The 27,441-nt window shown below is 47.7% G+C and overlaps 1 protein-coding gene across 1 annotated transcript; it reads left to right on the top strand.

Annotated features, from left to right (window-relative positions):
• The first annotated feature begins 40 nt into the window (after positions 1 to 40).
• Positions 41 to 25,906, top strand: LOC8041149. The gene is made up of 9 exons (XM_029982507.4): positions 41 to 124; positions 1,369 to 1,427; positions 3,121 to 3,247; positions 5,060 to 5,173; positions 6,301 to 6,478; positions 10,302 to 10,588; positions 15,485 to 15,700; positions 18,061 to 18,270; positions 25,600 to 25,906. The coding sequence occupies exons 1-9, from the start codon at positions 41 to 43 to the stop codon at positions 25,807 to 25,809; spliced, it is 1,485 nt and encodes a 494-aa protein (XP_029838367.3). The 3' UTR covers positions 25,810 to 25,906.
• The last annotated feature ends 1,535 nt before the right edge of the window (positions 25,907 to 27,441 follow it).

The following is a 27,441-nucleotide window of genomic DNA, read 5'->3' as shown; positions in this document are numbered from 1 at the left end:
ATCGTGTGTAAAAGAATAGACGCAGAGGGAACCTGAGTATATGCCGTTTGAATTCCTCGCAGACGTGCGGCCCAATTCAGCCTTGAACGTCCCCATGCAATCTCTGAAGATCGGATGCTTCACGGTAAGCGGAACTGATGCTTCGGACTGCAAATTATAAACCATTCCAGTTGTCGACTTCTGCCTCCTTTGTCCAAGGGGTTGTGGCCAGTGTAGTAAGCGTTGCCGAAAAAAAAAAAAGAAACAAACTATGTTACTCGTTACTTGAAAATAAAAGAATCGCGTTACCTACATACGTTACCTCAAAATAAAAGGAACGCGCTACCGACAAGAAGTAACGCACGGTGTTTTTTTATTTACGAATTAAAACGTTTTACTGTTTTGGCATAAAACGTCAGGCTGTACCTATAAAATTTGGCAAAAGTTTAATGCTATGTGGGACGACTGGAAAAGCTCGTATAACTTGGCGCCTAGAAAAAAAAAAATTGCGTGCCATTTTTTTTTAAGTTTTAAGAAGATGTAAGGCGAAACGTAGCTACGTAACCCGACACTCGAAATGGGTAACGTAACCCATTGTTTTGAAACTGTTAGTTTTGAAACAGTAACGACTACTTCACTTACATTACGAAAATAAGTGATCCGTTACCGGTAACGATGTTACTTATAACGCATTACCGCTAACACCGGTAGTGGGACATGTCCCGAGCATTCCCATCATAGCAGTCTTCTGCGAAATATCAAACGCCGTGCGTATACGTCCACGGCCCAGTGACGAGGCATTTTTCGCCTCTGTAATAAGCGCTGCGAAAAGTTCGCCTGCCATGAATGTAACGCATAAACTGAAAACGAGTTCTGGTGACCTTTTAGTCTTGATCACCTGCTGCCCAGAAAAAGAAAAGGGAAATCTAGGGTCGTAATAAGGTTCACGTGATTCGATGATGAATTGCAGTTCCTGCCACAGCCACTGAGTGGCACTTGCGTTTGAAAAGGGTCCATATGATGTTTCGACAAGTAGGTAGAACTACCTTTGGGAATATAGGTGTGTTCCCTTATATTACTCGACACCGTCGTTAGCAATATGCGTCTGCAATCCGAAGAAATAATTTTGTCTCCGGTTTTAAATAGCGGTAAGTCTTCCGAACGTCTAGTCCGCAACGAGACGTTTGTGATTTAATGAGTGTCGAGGGAGACACGACAGACCAGCTGACTATGACTAGAAAGTTTGAAGGCTTGCACCGCGTCTGCCGCGGTACCATTAGCCCTCAGCAGGGAAAGCCGTTGATTGATGCGATTGAAATAGTCACAATAGTGATTGAAGAGGATCTCGGAAGGAATTGATTGTGAAGCTTCTTGCATCTCTTTGTTTAGGTTGAGGGAGACCAGCCTTCAAAAGTAGGATGGAAGTTCAAGGTTGTCTTCAGCAAGAAGTAAGCCCATTGCCTGAAGGTTCTGTTCGCGTAAAACAGTTTGTGTCCCTAGCTGCGTGTATTCAAGAAGCGGCACGATTCATTCTCTCGTCACCGCAAGAGTTCCAAACAGGCACAAACAAAAAAAGAAACCAAACCAAGCTTATTTCACACTGTTCTGGTATGATGGCTGGAATCCCCTTCCAGCCATCATATCAAAACAGTGTGACGGAAGGGAGTGAAGGGCTGCTCCACTGATCTATGACTATTTGCTGGGTCGCGTTTTCCCAGCTCCGCGTATGCGCGGGAATGTGGCCACGGTCGGTCATCTTTTTGGTAGGGAGTTATTTTATCTCTAGCCATCATAGTAATATGGCGCACAGCGCTGTGGGGGCAGGCTGCCACAAAAATGGCCCTAGCTCTAGTATACCGTGGGTGACATTGCGTGCTTGATCGAAGTCGCTCGACGAAGCAGATCCTTAAAACTCGGTGGATGCGACGGAGGACGATCGACTTTGCCGTCATGTTGTGCGGCGCGCTGTTCAAATCGCCCCGATCGCGAAAGGACAGGAACTTACCATCGGTAAGCATTCGGTGTTTTGTGACTACCCCGGCGGGCAGGGATACGTTCGATGAAAAATGTTTATTTGTTCTCAGGGTTTCCACGAAGTTGCTCCGCAACCCTCCAGCTGTGGGTGGAAAACCTGTATCCTATCTAACGGGCGGTAGATTGCTCGCTACCGCCCTCTAGATAGTATCGCGGTGTGACTATAGAAATGATATAACTCTACGAAAAGATGGCCGACCGTGGACCGAAAATTTTCATCGCAACACACGCGCTGCCTGCCGCGTGTGTGTTGAAAGATCACCTAGCTTCTTTATATTTTGACTCAGGTTTCTGCAATTACATAAAAGTGGGCACGTTTTGCGCATTAAATGGGTCGTGCGCCCGAACCCCGCGATAAAAATTCCGCGAAGAAATCTTTGGGGACCGCTAGGGTCACTGCAGCCAGCAGGCGAGTCAGACTCAGCGGCCCCAAAACTTTTGAGAGATCTTACATTACAGAGAGTTTCCAGCTGCACGATGGGAGTCACGTGGTGTATGGACCGCGTTTGCAATACGAGCTGCGAGGAAGTGACGAACGCGTTGGTCGTCTGCGAGCGTTTCAGCCTTTCCGCCTGCTTTCCTCCTCGCCGCGCGGAAACGCGACGCATGCGCACTTGCGACCAATCTTCACCGGTGGCGTCCGCCATTGAATTGCAAACGTACCCCGTGATTTGAGAGGGTCCCTCTCTACAATCTAGGCTCTCAAGATTTTCATCGCGTATCGCGCCCCCTTTGTTATCATTGAGCGCATACCGCGCCCGTCACTTTTCCTCAGCCACCATAGTTTTGGTTTCACAAACCGACATAAACTTCGTCTTCTCTTTCTGGGGTGATCTTTCATGCACCGTATCATGGGGCGCCATATATTTCGGGAAATGTCTATTGTATCCGGTTTCAACTTCTCTTATTTCGGTGATTTCTGCTTTGACGGCTCGTTCCAAGAGTCGGGGGTCACACTGCGGGTCATCGCAAGAGAACTAGGGATGATTAAGTGCTCCTACGTAGCTTTTAGCTGGCGTCTTTTACAGCCATGGAATGAGCGAGCAATGCTTTCACGCGAGATCGGGGTTAATATAAGAAGATATGGTTCCTCGATGTCCTCCGCAGGCGGTTCATGTACGAGTTCGAGAAATCTTCGGTGCCGGACGACTGTGGGTCGCGCTCGACCTGCGTCATTGTCCCATTCCAGGCGGTGTTCGCACTTCGTTGCGAGAAAGACCACGTAACCCTGCAGGTGAGGACTACAATTCGGCGTTCCGACGCTTATGAACAATACCAACTAGAAGAAAAGGCCTGTACCTCCGCCCCCCCCCCCCCCCCCAAAAAAAAAAAAAAAAGAATTTAATAAACGGGTTTACAGCTAGGAAACTCAGGACGGGGGGGGGGGGGGGGGGGGGTGAGAGGGGGAGGAGTCGGGCACCTTATTATATTGCTCCACAGTTTATCAGGTGAGGACATAATTGAATACCCGCAGCCAGTAAGATAACGGCATAAGTCGATAACCACGGCAAATGAGATAACAACGTAAGTCAATAACTATAGCCAATGCGACGATGACCAGTCGATAACCCCAGCCATTGAGATGACGACATAAGTCGATAACCCCCAGCCATTGGGATGACGACATAAGTCGATACCTAGAGCCAATGAGGTGACGACACAAGTCGATAATCACACCCAATGAAATCGGGACGTAAGTCGAGAACCACAGCCAGTGAGATGACGACGTAAGTCGATGACCACAGCCAATGAGTTTACGGCATAAGTCGATGCCCACATCCAATGGAATGACGACGTAAGTCGATGCCTACATCCAATGGAATGACGACGTAAGTCGATGATTGCAGCCAATCAGATGACGACATAAGTCGATAACCACAACGCCATAAAACGAATCTCAAAAAAGCGTGAACGTCAGACGCTCTGCGTTTCTTAAAACTACAGACCAACACGCTGTATAAAACAAGCCCGCGTTTGCCCACACCGTAAGTGGGCACTGCGCGTGCGCAGAAACCAGTTTTAGGTGAGGCGAAGCTTGTGCGCTTGCGCAGTTGCCCACAGTTGCGCCACCGCTGTGGCGTGAAGTCAGAGTTGAGTCGGCGTATATTGAATCCACGCAGTGCCGCATAAATACTCCATTTCACACCAAGTCCGAGCGCAGTCGACGCTACACCCCTCACGCGACGATCCTCGTCCAGTGTGCGTTTGCTATCGGTGGCGAAATCGGTCACGAACATTGAGGAAATGCGCCGTAATCGTATACATTTTTTTTTTTCCTGTGCGCGATCTGTTCGGCCGGCGAAAGCGCACAAGGACGACGCGCGCGTGACGTGGCACTTTTTTGGCGCTGCTTGGCCACATCGGATCGGATCGTAGCGTTGGTTGCGGTTGGACTTATCTCAAAGAGAGTATATTAGTCCAATGCCCGAAATCCTAGCCCCCCCCCCCCCCCCCCCCCCCTGGGAAACGAGAATCGCGAACGCAGGCTCTTGCGAAGGGTGGGGCTGCGCATGAAACGAAACATTTGCTTTTTGCTTGACATCGGTGTTGTTGTTCTTGGAGCTTCGCGACTATGCATTTTTGCACTATGATATATGCAATGGTTTAAAAAGAAAAAAAAAAGGAGTTTCGCAAAAATAGAGTGCCTTCATACACACGCGAGCCTTTGCTTGAGTGGTGACATCTCAGCCATTTTTCCGCTCAATTGTTTTTCATGCCTTTTCAAGTGCGCGCAATCCGGTGTCACTCAGCTCGAGCGCGTAGCTTTGGCTAATGCATAGACGCCATTTTACCGCCCAAGTCATGCAGCGAGTGCGCGAGAGCGTCACGCGCTGGCACATTCAGTGCAACAATGGATGTCTTCACCCTGAGACAGACAGACATGCAGGCACCCTACGCAAAAAGCGCAGCCAGCTCCCTACCGTGTCAATCGCATCGGCATAAACAAACATGGCGGCGACCATGGAACACAGCAGACAGTATACAGACGCAATAGCCCTGACGGTGAGCATTTTCTGACTGAAAGTTTCGTGTGCTGGCTGCGCAGATGGAGTTTGTGCCGGTCATGTTCCTGGGACGGCGAAAGAACGAGGACAGGCCAAGCAGTGTGACCATGCTGGCTAACTTGGCCATGCACCTGGATTACTATCCCGTCCACAAGGTCTATACAGCGGTTCATTTTGGGACTTCGTGCCCTGTCGAATGATCTTTGTTTCTGTGCTCTTCTGTGCGTGGACAGGCCTCGAAACACGCTTTGACCAACCCCCCGCACCGCCGTGTGGTTGGGCCCGCATGTCTTTATAAGGCTGCTGTCACATTGCTCGTACATCGTGCAGAAGACATGACGTTCGCTGTGGACCTGATGACAGCCATCTGTGGACACGTCACGAGCATATTCGAAGCGCTTCGCAGATACGCGTGCCTCGTGTGTCTTTATACGTGTGCCTTTTATAGCTTGCAATATCAACTATGACAGAGGCTTTAGTATCACGCGTTGAAACATTCAGTACAACGTTCTAGATAATAGCCCGCGGAACATATGTTCCGTTGTTAGCTAAAGCTAGGCGTCGATGAAAACTTTTAACCCGGTTAATCGGTACTCTTTAAATTAATCGATTGATCGGTCGTGTTAATTTCCGGGTTAATAGCGTAAAAAGGGCAAAAGCACATGTTTTCTGTAATGTTTTTTTTCCTCTGACAAACACCGCAATGTGCATTTTCATCTGTGGATAAGGCTGGTATTGTTATTCTCAAGTTTTCCGCCAACGAACATATTATAATGTGCGTTTAGAAAGAGAGTTTCAGTAGATTGTTCCGATACCGGCGATAACGATAAGATAAATGCACGAAGGCGGTGGCGGAGTATCGGGTATCGTTATCGGAGTCATCGGAGCAACGTACTAAAACACTCTATTGATGAAAATCACTGGGGTAAAAAACAAAACAAGAAAACCCGCTAAGTTTTTACTTTGGGTTTGGTTCAGCCGGTTTTAAGTTCAACGGATTAACCAGCTAAAAAAAATAACTCGCGATCAATGCTATAATCGATTAATCGGAAGGTTAATCAATCACTCGGCCAGCCCCAAGTTTTTACTAATTGACTCTACCATTCTAAGTATAAAATGCGTTTATGTTCATTTTCCCTCTGTGTTTACGATATTTTCCTTATTTCTGGCGTGTCTTACGACTGCCACAACTCGGTGCTGGACTCTGTGAGACGCGAATACGCAGCAGGACTTTTCCGAGTCTAGGGTGTCGCGTGAGTCCCGTTGGCCCATGCGTGCTCAGGTGCAGCTGAGCGCGGAGGACGTGGACCGGGTGAAGAGGAGACTGTGGGACTACAGTCCGCGGTTCCAGGATCTCATGCGACGGCCCATCTCCAGCGAGGACACCAAGCTGCAGCACCCGCTGCCCCCGTACGGCGCCTTGGCCCGGGCGGCCATGCGAGGGGCGGAGATGGGAACGGGTCAGTGCGCACTCACTTTGGAATCTATACGGTTTCTTTTTTGTGCCTTTTCTTACGGGAGTGTCCAAGAGTCTTCGACCGATCTCTGGTAACCGATTTTTACAGCGGAGCTGTGAAGGGCTGGTTTCCCCAGGATCGTGTCCGTCCGCAAAGAAATGTCGACGCAAAACTCTGGTTGCCGCCGTCGCTCATAGATGGCGGTAGCTGTCCAGAGTGTTTGCCGGTTGTCTGGTTGCGTCGTCGCTCATAGATCACGGCAACCTTTCGAGCCTTTCCACTCATTCCCACCATCGTAGAGCTTCGCTGGTCTTCCTCCTTCACCAGGGTGGAAAGGCTGAAAGTTTTTCAGCTGCTTTTGTTTTCACTGCACTGTTCGAACGCGTTTAAAGGGAACGCCGGAGTTCCGCGTTGTAACGCGTTCGAGTGCAGTGGGAGGCAAAGGCCGCTATAGCTTTGCGGCTACCCCCTAATCATTCCAATCAGAGCTCGGTGTTCTGACGTCACGGCGTCCTCTCGTCTCCTCCTCTCCCTCATTTTCTGTCCGCATTAGATGGCGCGCGCTTTTGGGGTCTGTTGGACACGAACAATTTCATGTACGCCGCAAGGAGCGGTCACACGATGAAAATCTTTTGTCCTCACATTTCTCCGTTGTATGCAATAGCGTCTCCTTACGGAACTGATATGAAAGGGCTCTATCGGAACCTTCCAGATCTCCTGGCGTGGATCTGGGTTCGTGCGATGCCTCGCATTCTTCGAATTCCTAAACAGTCGTCTTCCTCCGGTTTTGTGATATTGTGAAACGACAAGAAATCTACTCACCGCACTTTCTGCTTCTCTATATGCCTCATGGTCCACGCGTATGCGGGCACAAACTGACCGAGAGGAGAGCGCGCAGTGGCATCAGAAGCTCGGGTCAGAGCGCCCCCTATAGTTCGATCTCCTGCCCAATATGGGCAGGAGATCGAACTATAGGGGGCGCTCTGACCCGTTTGTTTTCCCCACGCTCGGTGTTTACTCAACACAAGGCCTGTACACATGCCAACAGGCCTTATGGGCATGGCCATGTCATCTTCTACAATAGAGCGCGGGGCACAGTTTAATGTAAAAAATACTAACAATCGACGAAGCGACGTTAAGTGCCGGATCTATCTTCTGAGAATGCGAGCTTGACCCACTTCGGCTTTTTTGCTAAGCTGGGATCGTGCATGCTGCATTGTTCATGCAGGCCGTCGTGGAAACAAAAGAGCCCCTCCTCCCCCTCGCCGGAGAACACGAACTCCAGTCGAACGCTGACGCCGCGTTCGGTTATGTCGGCCGAGCGCTGCGTCATTGTGTTTGTTGTCCCCATCCGTGTAGTTGATAAGTTAACCGCTTGGGGCGTAACGGTCTGTCCTCCTCCCCAATACTCCGTTTATTCTTAAAAAAGGAACTCCGGCGATATTTTGAGCAACCCCAACTAACCATATATTCGAAATCGCCGTCCGTTACTCTTTTCGGTATGTTATTTAGTATCGCGAAATTCAGAATAGTTATTGTGAAATCGGCAAATGAAAACGACGCCAAAACGAAGATTCGAATATACCCGCGCTTTTCATTGCCCTGACGTCACGGTTGGGCTGGATTGCGGTTCGAGCGGGCAGTCTAAATATGAACTATGCCGAGCATTTGTATCGTGCTGCTGCGTGGGAGCTGGAGCGACCTTCCAAAGCATTCATTTGACACCATGAAACGGTTTGTAATCAGATGTGAACAAAGTCTACAGCCCAAAGAGTGAACTCCTACCCAACCATGACGTCACTTTTTTAATGTTGCCCGTAGAGCTTTTCACTTTGAAAAACACGATGAGGTCCAAAATTGTAAATTCTGTAACTGCACGAAAAAAGTTATTTTGTCCAAATATTTGGGTTACTAGTTCAGCGATGTTTGTTGGTGTGTCTAGCAAGCTTTTAGGCCAATCGGGGACTATGAAGAAAACGGCGGAGTAGCCCTTTAAAGGCCGACGACCAGACCCGAGATTCTGCAAGGCAGAAGATCCTCCTCACCATGGGGGAGGGGGAAACAGGCAACGGTGGACAGGGTAGAAGGGGGGAGAGGAGGAAGTGGGAGAAAAGTGGAAAGCGCTAACTGGGGGGTCGTCGGTCTTTAAGCTGAGACTAGAAGCTCCGCCCTCAGCGGGAGCTTGCTTGCTTCCGCAGTGCGTTGTTGGCGCGTGCCGGCGCGCTCACACTTGTGTTAACAAGGGTAGAACATAGAAAGCTCCGCCTTGTGTTAACACAAGGTGGAGCTTCTAGTCTCAGCTTAGGGGTGAACTGCGGATAGACGCAAGCTAAACTCTGAGCCAACATTCTGTGGCCTTTCCAAAGAGAGAGAGAGAGAGAGCCCACAGCTTGATTCTCGCTCAGTCTGGGAGAGGGCACGTATGTCCGTACCTTTAAAGGCTCGTTCACGCAGATGCGTTGCACCGGGCAGCACAGCGCCTCCCCATTGGCTTGTCGTAAGGTTCGCCATAGCAACAGCTCGACGCAAGCAGTCTTAACGCTGTCAAACGGACCGATGTGAACGGGTCTTAACTGTATTGCCACGGAAAGTTACCCCTGATTATAGCTGTCTTTGTTTCTACTCGCATACCCATTCCCTCGACTTCGGGGGCGAGCATCAGTCGGAGAAGATGCGACATGATAATAATAATCATAATCAATAATAATAATTTAAAAAAAGAAGACTTGTGTTTACGTTTTTGCAGCCTCAATGGGCGTCTGGTGTCTCCGCTTTAGATAATTTAGCCAGTACAGTACAACCGCTCTAGGTGCGACATGACATGGCGACTCTTTTTTTTTTTTGCCAATGGCCACAGGTTCGACATCGCGCACACTTGAGAATTCTTAACATGCGTGACCAGACACAGTGCCCTAATGTCGCCTAGAAGGAAAAGGATTGGAAGCATTCAACTGTCCACTTTGTTGCAGGATCTGCGAGAGCGTTCCCTTAATTAAGACGTGCGTCGTCCTGGGGGTCACGTGACTTTCGGACGTGTCCTGCTGCCCAAGCGCCTCGTTCAGATATCAATTTCTAGAGTTACGTTTCCGCACTTGTGCCTTCAATGGTATATTGCTGGTAGTTGGAGATTTGTAATGCTGGTGAATCCATAGCAGAGCAATTCCATGATTCCATGCTGTGCCTATATTTTGTTTCACTTTAACATATGGTCTAACCACCAAACCCACTTGTTGCCTCGCTGTCGGAGGCCGCCATCACTAGGAGGGGGTTTTAATCGGAATAGACCCAACTTTTTAAACCGTGAGGAAGACGTGTCCCGACTATACTTCCTTCGGGCCACGACAGCATGTCTCAGGATGATGGCGAGGACTCGAACGATGTGGCAAATCTTCTGGATCACCACACTTAGCGACTTGAGGCCGCTCTTCACGAAGATCGGCTCCCTCCTGACCCTCCTTCAAATAATAATAATAGTTTATTTCTACTACATGTAAGGGTGGAGCCAAGGAAAAAAAAAAGCCGCGCTGCGCGGCTTGACCAGTTCATGGCCCCAGTACATTCTGCAGCAGCTTCAGGAAATCAGTATCAAAACAAGATCACATATAATTAATCACAAAAACGAGAAACGTAGAAAATTGAAGTTACTGAGCACCGTATTAGTCACAAAACATGTTTAAACTGAAAAAAAAACGCAAAATCATGCATGATAGAGCTCAATTCACGCAGAGTTAATCTACTTTTCCGCACGCGGATTCAGGTGGTTTCGTTCAGAAATCGGCATTTTGTTGCACTGCCGGATTCACCTGAGCCAACGGGCGCCTTTCAGACGCAGCGGGCGGGAAGGTGCAGCAGGCGGGTCGTCGCCGCACCATCAGGTACGAACCGGACACGACGCTCGTGCAGCAGGCCGCGGTGGTGACCGCGGGGACCATCTGCTCCTGCCGCTTCAACTGCCGCGGGATGCGATGCCCGTGCGTGAGGGCGCGCAGGCACTGCGAGCCCGGTCGGTGCGGGTGCGTCGCCTGCGACAACCCGCTCAACTTCCTGTCTTCAGTGGGCATCGAGCTGGATCGTGCTCGCGAGGATGCTTGCCTCATGCAGGCCGTCTACAAGGTGGGCCTGCTTCTCCGTCGTGGCATGTCTCGTGTGCGACTCGGTCGCGACTCCAACTAACTATAGGTGGCGCCACTCATTTTTCAAGATGGCGGGTTTAGTGAGGGTGAGAGATGCGTGCCGCTGTTGAGCCTGTATAGTGTGCTGGCTTCACTGAGCGACATAGATTATTTCTGGTAATACGAGGAAGCTAGGGTGTTATGAGCGTAGGTCACCTCTTTAACCCGAAAACAAGAACTGTGTTTAGCGTATTAATTACGGAAGGATGCGCGTTTTAATTCTGGAGCGAAACCGAAACTTACCTCTATTTTGGATTTAATTTCTCGACAGAGGTCTTAATTTAGGATTCTTTCATGACTCAAGATACGTCTCACATCGTAATTATTTACTTAGAAAAGTTGTTCGCGGAAACTTTATTTTGTGACATACTATTCGATCTAGGTTGATATTCGTAGTTGTTGAAAAACTCTGTGCTGATATCTGTGCGTTCTCGCTGCAGATAATTGTCATGAGAAATAATGACAATTATCCCAGCACAAGAATAAGAGAATAATTCCAATTTTTACAATATGTCCACGAAACGCATAAACTAATAAACGCTGCTCTCACTGCAACAACCCAAGACGGAATCTGAGTCAGACAGCTGAAGTGTGTGTGTGTGTTTTTTTATAGCAACGCGTGACGCGTACCGGGACTTCATATTACATCCAGCGTTTAACTGTTTGTCTATCTTGATAACTATGTCAGAGTTTCTCATATGCTAAAAAGAAAACAGAATTATACCTTTCTGGAAAGACTGTTATGGTTAAATAGAGTATTCTCGTGATCTTGGCGTTAATTAGAGGCATAAATTGCCGCGATTTGCATTAATAATAATAATATTAAAATTCACATGTTTGAATAAGTAACTCTTCAAGGCTCTAATATAATTTTTCGCTTATGATCTAATTTTAAACGCGCGAAGAAATATGACAATGGAAACTGTTCTAATTATCATCACTGGTTCCAATTGCTGAATTTTAATTACAAATAAAATAAAAATAGTCTAAAATCAATGAAAACATTGTAGCTAATGTTAGAAATCCATGTAAAATTACATTAATTGTGGGTAAAGTATATTGTGCTATCAAAGTCGCGACCTTTGACAATCGGCGAAACGTCCTAAGTCGCCACCAATATGCCAAATGCCCAAAAGCTAAAAAAAAAAAAAAAAACTTTTTTTTTAATTACTAGTTTTTTTATAACATTTATTTACTTTTGTATTTGCTCGCCGTCGTTTTGCCAGTCTCAGCCTTTCCAGTTCGAAGGAACGCCAACCTGCTTGCTCGTCTGCTCACTGCAGCAGGTTTGGTTGGCGTTGGAAGTCGGTGAAACAGTAGAGAGTTTTAGTAGATCGTTCCGATACCTCCGATAGCCCCGATAACGATACTATGCATGCGCAAGGGAGGCGGTGGCGGAGTATCGGGTATCGTTATCGGAGTCATGGGAACGATCTACAAAAACTCTCTAGTAGTGAGTTTTAATATTGCGCGTACGAGCGAACTCAAGCCCTGTGTGTTTGCGTTAGCTTTGCGCGTTCCACACTGCGCATGTGCGGAGCCCGAAATCGCGGTCTTGGATGGCGCATGGCGATGAGGCGCACGCACAACGTGGGGCACGCAACTCTAACGCAAACGCACACCGCCTGCGTTTGCTTCTATGCGCAATACTAAAACACTCCAGTGAGGTACAATTCCATACCGGCTGCAGCACTACGTTGGGACAGTGAAGAGTGTTGTTTGCATTCGGAAACGACATTTCGCGAGCTATGATCGCGAGCAGTTCCGCCATGCCCGCTGAGCAGGAGAATCGGGGGACCCTCACTAGAGCGCTTCCCGTTTCCGCCGCGGGAGGGCGAGCGTCGAGCTGGAGTAGTATTTGCCTCACCGGCGGATAGAGGGCGCTGACGCACTCGGCGCCATTAGGTTGCTTCAATTTGGTTGGTTTCGGTTTCAACGAGAACTCGCCTGTGTTGCTGTTTTACGTTGTTTTTGCTTAATTTTGTGATACGGTTATTTTCTTTGTAGCACACAACCAATGAAACAGTGGTATTGAACCACTTTGAGGACTACGAGGTGTATTTTATTTTAGCCTAAACTGCGGGCTTTTTGACCAACTCCTTTGGTGTATCTGATTATGGTCGGTTGCGAAACGCCTGACTGATGGACAGGGACGATTACCACCGTCTGCGGCCGTGCCCGTGCCCGATGACCCCCCCCCCCCCCCCCCCCCAACCTGTATCTAGAAAAACAAACTAATGAAGAGACTAACACGTGAATGTAAAGAAGCATATAGACAGCTTGATTAGCAATGTGCTGAATCGGCCAGAACAGATGAACTCGCGAGTTTACTACTCACTGTTTGGTTTTTGGGGGCACCGAACATTTAGTGAACTTCGCAGCCTTAAAACGTATCGTGTGGTGACGCAGATAATTGATATAGCCAAGTAGTATCATCTCGGCCTTTTTTGTTTAACTCAGTACTCGACTATGCTTTGACAGGTTGAGTAGGAAATCTCTTAATTATCAACCCTTCTAAAGTACTCATAAGCAGCATTTCGCGGTATTGGCCTTAGGAAATAAATTATTTTTATATTACCATTTGCTTACTCAAGATATAAGTGACAGTCCCGTTAAATTAAATCTGGCATCTGCCTTCCGTATAATTGGCCAAATAAAATTAAAGGGCGCAGGAGGAGAAATACCTCGGAAAGTTTGGCTGAATTCTTGCGCTAGGCACTACCTCACTGACCTGTGTGAACAAATATTTATTTGTTTGAACAGATTCGCTCTGTAAATTTCGGCGTCGCCAGCCACCAAAAGTAAAGCTGTATTCGCCATCGACAATCCTGGACACAAGTGATTGTTATGCAGACGGCTCTTTTTCTTTTTTTTTTTCGACGTCAATTATTACGGACTCCAGATACAGGCAAAAAATTAAAATAGCGTACGCAAAACAAGAAAAAAAAAGTATCGTCATTATTTTGCATGCGCCGAACCCAAACCGCGTTTTGGATTTGTAAATAGAAACGACGTTATTTCTTTGTGCACGCTATTCTAAAACTCGCTACTGCTAAGTTTCTGTGGTAGTTTCTTACGCGGGAAGGCTCAACCTTTGTGCTAAGATTAATTAAGTAAATGGCACTGGACTGGTTATCTAAACATAATCAATCAATCAATCACTTAAATGACTGTCGAAATCTGAGCGAGCACGGTATATATATTTTTTAAGCTTCATAGGTAAACCGACCGACTGAATGTTTACGTCACAAAAAAAGATTGAGAACCTCAAACACAACTATATGTGATATTATGAACAAACAAATCGCCTGATGTTAACGTACCATTACTTTTAGCCTCCGATAATATACAAGATAAACGTTCGTTGTCTATCCTTTCCGCGAGTTTCCTCACATAATCAAAAGAAACTGTATTCGATATATTATGAATACAAAGAATTATACTTTCAGGAAATACAGATAGACTCCTTGCGCTGAGTATTCTTGACGCCTTCCGATCCTAAATGCGCGATATAAATATATACGCACTTCTTACTGAGAATGTTCCGTCACTTTTAATAAACAAAACTCAATTTCATAAGGATCTTTGACCCCTCGTGATGTCTTCGTCGTCGAGTAGTTTCCGAAGTAAGGCAAGAAAGTGCGGTGAAACGCGACGAAAAACACGAATACAACGCATCCGCCAAGGCGCGGAGGGGAGAGCGGAGCAGCAAGTTGAAGCAACAATGGCTGCCGCGTCACGTGATTCCAAGATGGTAGCGCCCATGAGGAGGAGGAGGATGAAAAGGTATATACCGGGTTAGATCCAGACAATGAAACCCGGCGTTTCGGCCCGCATAAGTAAACTATGTGGAGCGCAAGTTCGTCTGCTTCTTTTGCAAGGGATTCTGGCGACGTCAGAACGCCGAGCTCTGATTGGCTCCGATTGAAGGATAGTGGGTAGACGTCACAGCAAGCTGTTTTGAGATCTACCCACTATCCTTCGAACAGAGCCAATCAGAGCTTGGCTTCGTTCTGACGTCACCACAACCCCTGCAAAAGAAGCAGACGAACTTGCGCTGTGCATACGCTTTGTAGAAAGCTGACTCTGGGAAAATCTGGATGTGAAAGTTTGAGAACATGACGTTACCCGAATCAAAAGTCAAGGGGAAAAGACGAGCTTTTTCGATGAGCCGACATCCACCTAAGCCTAATTCCGTTAAAACAAGAATAAAGGCCCGTTCACACTCTTGCGACCGAGTAAGACCGAGAGAGACCAGACTGGTTTTTAAGCCTCTTGCGATCTCCTAGGACCAGCTCCGCGCTGCAACGCATCCGCTCCTAAGAAGTCGCAAGATGCTTAAAAACCGGCCTGGTCTCTCTCGGTCGTACTCGGTTGCAAGAGTGCGAACGGACCTTAACATTGAGGCTGCCTCTTGTACTTATTTCAGCGAAAGAAACTTGTTAGCGAGAAAGACAATATTGTTTTCTTTCCTGTTGATAAGTTCGTTTGGTCGGGTTTGGCACTGGCCTCACTACGAACATTTACCAAGAGCGTCACGGCCCACCTGCGGAGCATCTAACTAAATTTGTGTCCTTCCCCGGAACTTACCCGTTCATCTATGTACAGGTTCTAGAGTTTTATTATTTTTCTTTTCTTTTTCTACCATAAAGGCAATGTGGACTCCTTGGTATGGGCGTAATGCCCGCTCGCAGTTGCTTTACCCTCCCGGGTTGAACCAATAAACAAACAGACAAACATGCACGGCGGATGACTGACTTTTGGGGAAAGGGGGGGTCTATTTCACGTTCATTGCGTGACCGAAATGAGCGACACGAGTTCCCCCGCGGGCCTGCAGGTGGGCGACCTGGCGGCATACCTACGCCAGCAGGTCCGCCTCAACTGCTGCTCGGAGACCGTGACGGTGCGAGACTGCATCCCGGGTCCGATCAAGTGCCCGCGCTGCGCCGCGCCGGCCGAGTTCTCCTGGTGCGCCGACACGCTCTTCCACGGACCGACCAACCACTGCTCCAAGTGCATGCGCTGCAACCTTTTCGCCGGGGCACACTGCAAGGTACACCTCCCGCAGCTCTCCGAACGAAACGCACAAACATGCTTAAGAACAGCTCGTTGCAGACATGATGCAGATATCCCTCATTGCCTGGTGATAGATAGGGGAAGAAAATTGGCTTTGAAGGGCGGGAGGAATCGTATGTTTGTCTTTTTAGAATTGTGCTAGGTGGCGCAAGCTACCGCCCGTTACAAAGGGTATAGCGAGTGACCTCCCTCCAACATCCGTGCATCCATAATGACAGAATGGTTTGCGGATTCGCCTCGAGCACCTTCGAAGCAAGCTATAGCTCGATATATATGCAGTCTTGTACACGTTACTGAAAGAAAAGAATCGAATAAAATTACAATTAAAAAGTATTCATTTAAGTTACTCGATCACTTGAGAAGAATAGTTGGCTGTTACCTGAAAAAATTAACCTTTACTTTTTTCGGTTATATCGGATTTTCAAAACGACACATTTTTCTGCCGGCTTGAAAACGGATATTTCGTATTGTTCCTTATTGGAATAGAATCGGCTAATTATGAATTACTTATCCCCTTAATTCACCAACTTCGATAAACGTTCCACTTGTCGAAAACTTGGTTCGAGGATTCTTTGGTATAGGAAACTTGCCCAAACAAAGGGCACCGTAAGAAATCGGAGGGGAAAATTATAACGGTTTTAAGTAATTTTAGTGCCTCAAAAACGAATCCAATTACTCTTGCGATGACCTCCTGATAAAAGCGATCAAATGATTACAGAGATATCCCAAAACCTAATCAATTACAAACAATTTGATTCCTTCTAATGAGTACCCTACAAGTCTAACATGTGTAAACTTCGAACGTATAGTCTCTTCTTGTGTGACCGGTGTGACAGGTCCGTCGTACAGGGAAGAAACAGCCCTACTACAGTGTCTGCAGACTTTTTTTTTTATAATGTATTAGCAGGCAACTGAAAAAAAAATCTGGAAATAGGCTTGTTGCTTTCGGCCAGGGGGCTCTGTAGCGCTCACGAGTCGCGACCACAAAAGAGGTTCCTTCGCTGGCGTCCGCGAAGCGTGACCATTTAATGCTGACGTGAAGTGGCGTCCCAGCGTCCCATTATGCACCTTCCACAGGCGTAACCTAGCGTCTGTGAGCGTCGTTCCTCAGCGTCTGCTCATGGTTCATGCGCACTGACAGAGCTTTTGAAAGGATGCAACGCTACGCACAGCGAAAACGCGACCTAGGAATATCTGATGTTGCTCGCCAGGGACGCTGTTCAAAACTTGAGAGCTACGGTTCTGTGGAAGAAACGTCGACCCAGTATTATGTCTGTAATCGTCTTCAAACTGTCTTCGGTGTCAGCATCTCTTTCTCTCGTGACCGTGCATGGGCCCGCTGACATATGTCCGTCATTTAAAAAGGTCCCCAAAAGTTGCGGTATCAGCAGTGTAAAATCCGAAAAGAAAAGCAAGCAGACAGCGCGTCCAACGAGAGAAAAATAATTTTTAATCGCGTAATAGAAGCAAAGCAGTAACAGCTTGAGCGCGCCGAACGTTTTGGGAGACACTGAGGTGACGCCACCGAGCTTGTGTCCAGCTCTCCAGAGCTGTTCGAAACGTCCCTCGCGAAGTACGGTGGCTCGCGTGACCTAACCAAGAAGGTTCAGTTATACATAGTGTAGTGCCAACCATGTTAGACCTGCCTTGATCAAGTGTGCCCGTGCTTCGCGTTACTGCTGAAAATGGTCATCAGATCCTGGCATATGCCGCCGTTGGGAAAGGTGTTTGGCCAAAGCTGTTGATCACGGGATGGCGGTGTCCTGTTCATGGTGTACAAGACACCTACTATTTTAATGTGAACACCACGCGCCTCGCAGTTCCGAGATGAAGTCCGCTCTTCGCCTGGCACCACCAGGTGACTCTGATCAGCGGCCTTTGGTAGCCTGTCGCGGACTAGGGTCTTCCATGCGTATCTGTGGGAGACATGCTGACTTTTAAAGTCGTTTCTTTGCATCGCGTTTCTTAGAACTTGGCACTTGAGCTACCCGTGTTGCTTAGACACAACTGCGCAATAATCCTATACTTTTTTTAGAAGTTTTATGCACTAGGGGCCGCAAGAACAGTTCCATATGGGAGTTAAAACGAAAAGATTCTGCTTGCTCTGTGCTCGTCGCAGACGCTGAGCAGAACGGAGAGCGCCCAGGTGCCGTGGCAACGAGTTACTTTTCTGTTTTCACTACAGTTGCGTCGATTGGCCGGTGGAGGACGCTGTCGGCAGCGGCCCGTAGGGCGCGCGTTATTAGGATGATATATGGTCGATTGCGTCTCAGCCTTCGAGGTGCTCTGTGCCGTATACCACCTAAAGAGTACCTTGACACCGTGGTCCCGTTGCAGAAGTGCAATTCCTGCTACTACTTCGGCCTGGGAAGCAACGGCTGCCCCAAGTGCGAACCCTCAGAGCAGACTCCTGCCGAAGGTCCGGACCTGTCGAAGACGGAGGCTATCCTGGCGCAGTGTGCATTCCCCGCACAGCTTCGGCCCTCGCGGGTTCAGCGCTCGGGCCCCAGACCCCTGCTGCCCAAGCCCGCGCAAGCCCCACAACAGGTGAGGATGTTGACCGGTGGCTGAGTGTGTTAGTATGCATGGTGCCTCGAATACCTACATACAATGTATGCATGTATGTGTCTATTAGTAATTTAGTCTTAGACATCAGAAACTTATGGGTTCCGGCCTGCTCCCGTGGTGACCTAACTCGACAGAGTTGAACAAAGAATACAAATACCAACGCGTCTCCAACTGGTGTGTATACCGCGTACTAAAAAGTGATCCTCCGATTTCCGCCTCATGACGTCACAGAAGTGTCACGCAGTCGCCGGCCGCGACTTTGGCGGCGGGACAGCAGTGGTGGTCGATGTGGCAGGCGCCTGTTCTGCCGCAGGTCATTCTCCAGCCAGACAATCCGCGGGAGCTTAGGTAGCCGGGAGTTGGGACACTGCGACGACAGAGACTCTTCTCATTCGCTCGTACTTTCTCCGCCAGGACTTCTAGCACCAACCGCCAGGATCGCGACATTCCTACAGCGTGATACTTTTGCTCTTTTGACGTCGGTCGTTGCCCTCCGGGACCACTTGTGATGTATGGGCGGGATAGGTCTACTTTAGACACACCACTCGAAGACGCGTTCCGGGCAACGTGGTATAAGCCCACCACAGCTCGGAGCACCTGGAGCAAAAGCTCGCGCTGCAGAATCCCGGAACCCTGGGGTCCCTACTCTATACTCGGCGAGAACAAGCGGGAATGAGGGACATTGATCGCCGCCTGCTGCCATTCGTCAGCGGTGCGGGGCTGGCGAATCGCTGCAGGCGGCGACGTCCCGGTCCCCCCGTTCCACCTGCATGGTCTCGCCGTCAAGAATAGATAAATTTCCACCCCGTGCCCGTGTCGACATGAATTAGCACCGTACCGGCGTGTGTTCGTGAAATCACTGCTGCGTGATGCACGGTAAAGGCCTACTGTACTGGATAACTCCTGTGTCTACGGCTGAACCACCAGACGGCTATTGGGGCTGACTAAGTTCCCACTGTCTTAAGCACAAACATTTCTCTTTTTTTTTCTGGCAACGCGTAGTTGGCGGTTCATGCCGCTCCGCAGGAGGAAACGAAGGTTCCATCGTCAGCAGTTTACTTGTACATCGCTATGCTAAATAACGCGGATAGGGAAGTTGCCGCGGTGCCGTTAACAGAAAGAAAGGAGAGAAAGAACGAAGATGGGACAAGACACATATTTTTTCTGTTGTGTCAAATCCGTTGCCATCTTTTTTTTTTTTTTTCTTTAAATTTCTTACAGTTTATAAATGACAGCCCGGAATTTATTGCCCAAACTGAGAATCTGGCTCAGTCTGAACGTGGCACATTTACCATTGTCTTCGACTCTATTTTAGTGTTAATTACAAAAAAAAAATCAGTAGGTCGGTCTTGGTGTACTATCATTACTGTCTTAAATATAGTTCTAACATTAGGGGGGTACGAGCACTTCTCTTTAATATGTACAGCTTGTTTAACAAAACTCCCTGCGTATTTATTGCAATCCTATCTAGAGAATTTTGGTAGTGCCGAGAAACGTTTAAAATGTACCGTAGAAGAACATGTAACTTGGCTAGAAGGTGAACGGAATCGGCCTAGTTGATGGACGCGCTGGAGGGGACGAGATATGTATCAGTCTTTCCTGCACTTTTCAAATGTAGTTGTGAGTGGCACCTTTGCATGTGCTCCTTCTTTCTTGTTTCTTTGCGCTTCACTGCATACTTGTAAACATTCAAAAGTTCCCAAGGCGAAGTTCTTAGTAGTCTTTGTTGTGTAATCTTTTTAAAGCTGCGGTCACACTGCAAGTGACGCATCGTACAAAAAAGGGTTTACAAACACCGTCTGAGGCGTGTTTTTACGGCGGAGCTGTTGAGGGCTAGCTTCCCCAGGATCGTGTCCCCCGCAAAGAAATGACACCGAACTCTGGACACCTACCGCCATCTATGAGAGACGGCGGCAAGCCACGTATCTGGTTGCCGGTGTGTTGTTGACTGTTAATGACACAGAGCGCTCTCGGTAGCCTCCTGTCTAGACGCCATGTTTATTCTATATCTCCAAAAACCCTCGTCGTTCTCCTCTTCTTCAGCAAAGCCTAACAGCACATCTCCCCCCTTTAAAACTGAAGTCTATTTACAGGTTTTACAACTCTTCCACTTCGTGTCGTGTACTCAGTCGATCCGATGTCTGGTGCTGCACTTTTATCGGTGTCTTCACTTTCAGGCACCGGTGTAAGAGCAGTCGATCCGATGTCTGGTGTTGCACTTTTATCGGTGTCTTCACTCCCAGGCATCGGTGTAAGATGAAAGCTGTTACGGCGAAGAGTATCTGAATAGGTGTCCACTAAGTATGACCTTGGGTACTCCGTTGCAGATTGTACTGTTCCTCTTTTTCGCTGATCGGTAATCCAGACCACATCTCCTCTTCTCAATGGTTTGCGTTGTCTTACACCCCGTCGTCTGTCATAGTTGGCCTTCTGTTGATTTGTTCTTTTTCTTTCCCACCGTTGGAGTTCTTTGGTATTCACAAACCTAGGTTCCAAAGAAGAGGAAACAGATGGGACGTTCTCAGCTTGCGACCCATGAGTAATTCGGCTGGACTATATCCATTTCCCAATGGTGTTGCACGGTAGGATTGCAGTGCGATGTAGCTGTCAGATGTCTTCTTGAGGCTTCTCTTAATAATTCTAACAGCAACTTCAACAAATCCATTGCTCTGTGGATATCTTGGACTGGACGTCCTGTGTTCAAAACCCCATTCCTGGGCGAACTGCTGAAATGCACTTCCAATGATTCGCTGGAACTGTGGTCCATTGTCACTGAACACAACTTCAGGCGTCCCATGTCTTGCAAAAATTGACTTTAGGTGTATTATTACACCGTTTGATGTCATAGTATTCAAAAGAGCAATTTCTGGATATCTCGAGTAATAGTCAGTTACTAGAAGATAGTTCTTTCCTGACAGGTAGAACAGATCCATTGCTACTTTCTGCCATGGACGCTCTGGAAAGTTGGATGGCATCAAAGGTTCATGGCGGTTCGACGCTTCTTTGATGCATTCTGGACATCTGCGTACCATACTTTCGATGGCTGTTGAAAGTCCTGGCCACCATACAGAGTCTTTGGCTCGAGCTCTGCACTTGGTGATTCCTTGATGACCCTGGTGGATCTTCAGCAGAATATCAGGACGCATGGACAGCGGTATGATGAGTCTTGATCCTCTCATGAGCAGTCCATCTTGAACGGCGATCTCTGATCGATGTTGCCAATACTCTTTGCAGCTGTTAGGGACTTCTTTTCGGATGGGCCATCCTTTTTCGCTGTACCATGCCAACTGTTTGCGTGTAGAGTCCCTGGCCTGCTTATCTTTGATTTCTTGTAGCCTCTTTTCTGTCGCGGGAAGGTCAGCTGTCACCCCCTTGACATATGCAGCCACCTCTTGCTCCAGATCTCTGTCACCATTTTCGTTTAGAGGCTGTCGGGACAATGTGTCCGCCGCAATTAAAGACTTTCCTGGAATGTGTTTCATCACATAGGAGAATCTCATTATTCTCATCTTCATTCTTTGAAGTCTAGGTGTGATGTCAGCTAGATTTTTAGACATGAAGATTGGCACAAGCGGCTTGTGGTCGGTTTCAATTTCAATGTGAAGGCCCGTGATGAAATCTTGAAACCTTTCACATGCCCAAACTACCGCTAGGCCTTCCTTCTCCACCTGTGCGTACCTTTTTTCCGTCTCTGTGAGTGTCCGTGAAGCGTACGCCACAGGTTTGTAGGACCCGTCTTTTTGAATCTGCCGAAGCACAGCCCCCAAGCCATATGATGAAGCATCGGCTGAAATCACTGTCTTCTTTTTTGGGTCGAACAGCGTCAGTACAGGACTCGTGGTGAGTGCGTGCTTGAGCTGATCGAAGCTTCTCTGCTGTTCCGTAGCCCAAACCCATTGGTTCTTTGAGCTCAGAAGAGAATTGAGTGGGTAGGCGATATGTGACATGTTCGGTATGAACTTTGTCAAATAATTGACCATGCCCAGAAAACTTCTTAGTTCATGAACGCTTGAGGGAGGCTTCATGTCAACGATAGCCTCGATTTTGGCGCTGTCTGGGCGAATTCCTTCGCGGTCGATGATGTGGCCCAGGAACTTCACTCTTTGTACGTTAAATTCGCACTTGTCCGGATTCAAAGTCATTCCTTTCGCCTGGAGACGTTCCAGAACCAGACGGAGTCTGTCATCATGCTCTTGTTGCGAGCTGGCATAAATGAGAACGTCGTCCATGTTGCATACAACACCTTCGAGACCGTTCAGAAACTGCGACATCTTCTTTTGGAAAAATTCTGGAGCCGATGATATTCCAAACGGTAGTCTCTTGAATTTGAACCTTCCGAAGGGTGTGATGAAAGTCGTTAGAGCTTGGGACTCCTCAGCAAGCTCAAATTGCCAAAACCCAGAATTGGCGTCGATCTTTGAAAAATAGCGTGCTCCGGTGAGCTGCCCGAAAACGTGTTCTCCTACAGGTAGTGGGTGAACTTCCCTTTCGACGAACTTGTTGAGGTCCGTTAGATCTACGCAAATTCGGACCTCTCCGTTGGGTTTTCTCACGATCACCATTCCAGAGCACCATTCAGTTGGCTCCTCGATTGGCTCGATTATTCCCATCTTTACCATTTCTTCGAGCTTCGTCTTGGTCTTGCCGAGAAGAGGAATGGCTACTCTTCGAGGTGTCATCATTGCGAAAGGTACAGCGTCAGGTCTCAGTTTTATCTTGTACGGAATCTTGACGTGACCCAACCCAGAAAATAACTTCGGGTATTCTCTTTTTGGGTCAACTGTGCAGCTTCGCACGGCCCCAACTTGATCAAGGCGCTGTACGATGCCTAATCGTTCACTTGCATCTCTTGAGAGAAGTGGCTGTTCCAGGTCTTCTACGATGTAGATGTCGGTCATGAATGTTTTGCCCCTGTAGTAAAGGGTCTCGTTCATGACACCAAGAACTGTCAAGGATTTCTTACTTGGACCCTTGAGGACTTTCTTGGGATTCTGTAGAGAGACATCCTTGAAGAGTTCTTTGTACATCTCAGGAATAACGGTGACGTCGGCCCCCGTGTCGACTTTGAATGTTATGGAGACTTCTCGGACGTCAACCTTGACTATCCATCGCTGTCCCTCTGACGTGAACACGGTGCCAAGAAATGCCGTCTCAGACGTTGTTACCTCTCTCAAGGTGGTAGAGCTTCTGCAAACCCGTGCGTAGTGTCCCTGTCTTCTGCATTTGTTGCATGTTGCTTTTATCGCAGGGCACTTGTTCGTTTTATGTCGTTCATTGCCACATCTTGAACAGACTTTCTCGGATGTTGGTAAACTCGATTGAGAACTTTTCTTTTCTCCATTTCTTTCCTTTCCTCCCTGTTGACTTGCATCTTTTCTGAAGATTCTGTCAACGTTATCTTCTGGGGACTTGTGGAGAGCAACTTGCTGTTTCTTGACAGCTTCTGACTGTCGAGCCAGATTTGTAGCCTTCTCGAGTGTCAATTCCGGATCTAGTTGCATTTTCTCCGACAGTTTTTGGTTGAGGACCCCGACGACAATGCGATCTCGAATCATCTCCTCGTGTAGGACGCTGAAGTCGCAAGTCTTGGCGAGGCTATGAAGTTCTGTTATAAATTCTTCCACGCCCTCGCCTTCCCGCTGACTTCTTTTGTGGAACTTCGCTCTCTCGTAGATGACGTTTCGTCGGACAACGAAGTGTCGCTCGAAAGCTGAAAGGACTTCTTCGTACTTCTCCATCTTTGCTGGAGGCAGGTTCAACGAGAGAAGGATATCGTCTGCTTTGTCGCCCATAAAGTAGATAAGACCGTTGACCTGCTCAGGCTCAGGCTTTTCCGATAGTCCACTGATGACGCGGAAACGTTCGAATCGCCGCTTCCAATGAGGCCATTCATCGGGGCTGGCGAAATCAAATTCCGCGGGAGGTTGGCACTGGAATGAGTTGGCGTTTGCCATTGCTCACCGTTCCTCTCGGGTCCTGGGTCCTTGAACTTCTGACACCATGTGTTGTTGGCTGTTAATAACACAGAGCGCTCTCGGTAGCCTCCTGTCTAGACGCCATGTTTATTCTATATCTCCAAAAACCCTCGTCGTTCTCCTCTTCTTCAGCAAAGCCTAACAGCACAGCCGCCGTCACTCATAGATGGCGGCAGCCTTTCCACTCTGGCTTACCGACTTGCGGCCGGCCGTTACTTTCCATTATACAGCTCCGCTGGTCTTCCTTTTTCACCGGAGTGGAAAGGCTGAAAGTTTTTTTTCTTGCCCGGTGATCCTGACATCGGTCATACAAAAAACTCTCTGCAGCCATATATATGTTCGAGGCATACACATGTATGAAGCAGACGTGCTTCCAACATGGCCGAGGCGTGTCCGGAGATAATTCGAAGAGCAAGTCGTCTGCTTCTTGCGCAGGGGTTACAATGACGTTAGAACGACGCTTAGTTCTGATTGGCTTCGATTGGAAGGATGGTGGGTAGACCTCAATGTAGATGCCTCTAGGTCTATACTTACTATTTTGTCCAATCAGCCAATAAGAGCTCGCTGTTCTGACATCATCGCAACACCTGCGCAAAAAGCAGACGAACTCGCGCTTCGCATTCTGTCATGTCTGCAGCGAGTGCCGTGCCTCTTGGCGGATGTACGAGCAGTGCGATTGCGGGTTTAAGCTTGTTTCGACTCCGTCTACGTCTGGAGCACGGTCATAAGTTCTCGTAAGAGTCACGAAACATATATCTTGCAAGAATGTCTAATTGTATAAATTCGTTTTAGCTGTCGGATGCACTGTACCAAGTATACGCCAAACTCTACTCTCTGGCCTAACGTCTCTACGGTTGCGCTGCTGTCGGCACTGCGCTTGCGCAGACGCATCCACTTCTCCCGGACCTGGCGTCCGCGCGCGCGAAGTCCCCCACACTTGGCGTGGGCAGACGCGGACTTGTTTTGTGCACAGTGCGGTGGTGTATATATTGCCATGGCCTCCTATATACTGACAAAGCCTGGCAGATCGCCACGAGGTGGAGCGGCAGACAGCGGATTAGAGGAGAGCCTAGAAGAGCCACGTGACTGGCGCCCCGCTGCGGCGAGACGCGGAAACACACTTCTCCCGAGCGAGCAAGTGTGTTTTGGGTCCTCGCCGCTGCAAAAGCTGTGCGCCGACGTCCGGGTTCCTCGAGAAATGGCTCTTTAATGCTGTGTGCTACTAGATCCTCGTGCTCTAAATCTGCGACCGAACACTTTATGGCTCCGTCGTCGAACTGCCAGGCCTTGTGAGTATCGAGGAAGCTATGATATTGCGTGTTGCTTTATGCAGCAGCTGCTGGCCCCGTCTCCCGGAGTCGCCAAGACGGCGCACGCAGAGGACTCCGTGGAACTGCTCGACTGCCAAGACGATGCGGGGCTGAGGTCGACCGACACGGAGGCGACACTGCCCACCTCTCCAGAGCTCCAAGAGCACCAGCAAGTCGACATTGACGTCGAAGAAGACGATATCTGCCAAGCGAGCAGTCGGAGTTCCACTTGAAACCACCTTTCCCCGCAAGACGCTATCACAGCTGCCTTTGAGATCAACTACTAAGTAAAAACAAAAATGCCTTCAACCCTAAATTTTTTTTTTTGGCCGAGCCGGACATTATTGTTATATATTTTTTTTAAATTGGGGCAAGATGATCACGTCACAAACGTCAGCCTGAAGGTCACCATTGTCGTTAACGTTATTCCAAAAAATATGGATCTTTTTCTTTTTGATTTTGAGCACCCTTTAAAGCAATGTTGTTTCCTGTTGTCTTTTTTACGTAAAAAACGTTTTGTATGTTTCTTTTTTTTTTTAGGCTTTGAAGTTCATCGTCAATCGCACCGTGAAATCATTGGGAGATTTCTAAGGCATAGTCATTTTAGTTGGTTTCTCGAAAGCAGCGTCTAGTCTACGAGACTCCTTTTTTTGTGTATAAAGGTTGGTCTTGATTAGTGCAATTAAAGGATGTTTTCTAAACTTCTTATCGTGGCACTCAAACTTATTGCACTCTAAAAAAAGTTTGCGCGTTAACTTTCACGAACAACACTCGAAGAGCCAATCACCGCAACTTACGAAAGCAGCTTAGCGAATGACAATGCCGAAACATGTGTTTCGACCAAAAAACGCACTCTGAGTTGTGACATTAAGCAATGCAAAACGTCACGCGTGCATTGCTTAATGTCACAACTCAGACTGCGTTTTTTGGTCTAAACATGTGTTTCGGCATCGTCATTCGCTGAGCTGCATCCGTAAGTTGCGGTGATTGGCTCTTCCAGTGTTGTGCGGGAAAGCAGACTCACGGGCTTTTTTTAGAGAGCATGCTACGAAATCACGCCAAGTGTACTGTGATGATTTAAATCGAACCTTCCACTTACAAATAATTGTCAAATATTTTTTACCTGCACGGTTTCTCTCGTTTGATGCTTTCTATGTGCATTTCTTTTGTATTCGAATCAAGTAATCAAGCAAGAAAGCTTGTAGCTGGTTGAACACGAGCAAAAAGCATCGCTCTTCTGAACAAATCTGATGTTTTATTACAACCAAATCATAACGCGAAAGAAAGAAACGAAAACAAGAAAGGAAATCATCATATTACAGGTAAGTCAAAGCATAAAAAGTGATAAAGCTTGTTGTTTTACTAACTAGAACAAATCAGGTTGCTCTTGGGCTAGTATGGTGGAATTTACATCGATGAACAGTTTCCAAATGTATTCTAAGCGCAGTCATTCTTTCGTCCGCCTTTTTTCTTTAAACAATCTTATGGATTGGTCAATTAATCTGCCGTGCATAAAAATACATCTATAGATAATTACCCCTTTCTAGCTACGGTGATTTAAATTTGAAATAATATAATTTAAATCAAATAAAGCTGATTCCAATCAAAATTAATTTTATTTATATCAACGAAATTTAAAAAAAACGTGATTTGTCTTTAGCCTGCAGGAAAGACTTGTTTCCCAAATTGTCGATAGAACCTTGAAAAGATCTTCGACTGAAACCTTTGAACCGTAACCCTAAGCTTTGCGTTGGCGCTTACGCCACCTAGCCAAACACTAAACGGAATAAAGGCGCCTCCAGCGCCACCTTCTGGATTGCTATCCCCAATTTAATTTTTATTTATCTTGGTAAAATTTAATAGAA

This window comes from Ixodes scapularis, unplaced genomic scaffold, assembly GCF_016920785.2.
Source record: "Ixodes scapularis isolate PalLabHiFi unplaced genomic scaffold, ASM1692078v2 PGA_scaffold10__122_contigs__length_95168666, whole genome shotgun sequence".
Lineage (NCBI taxonomy): Eukaryota > Metazoa > Arthropoda > Arachnida > Ixodida > Ixodidae > Ixodes > Ixodes scapularis.
The sequence above is the reverse complement of the archived record's forward strand: the minus strand, read 5'-3'. Positions and strand labels throughout refer to the sequence as shown.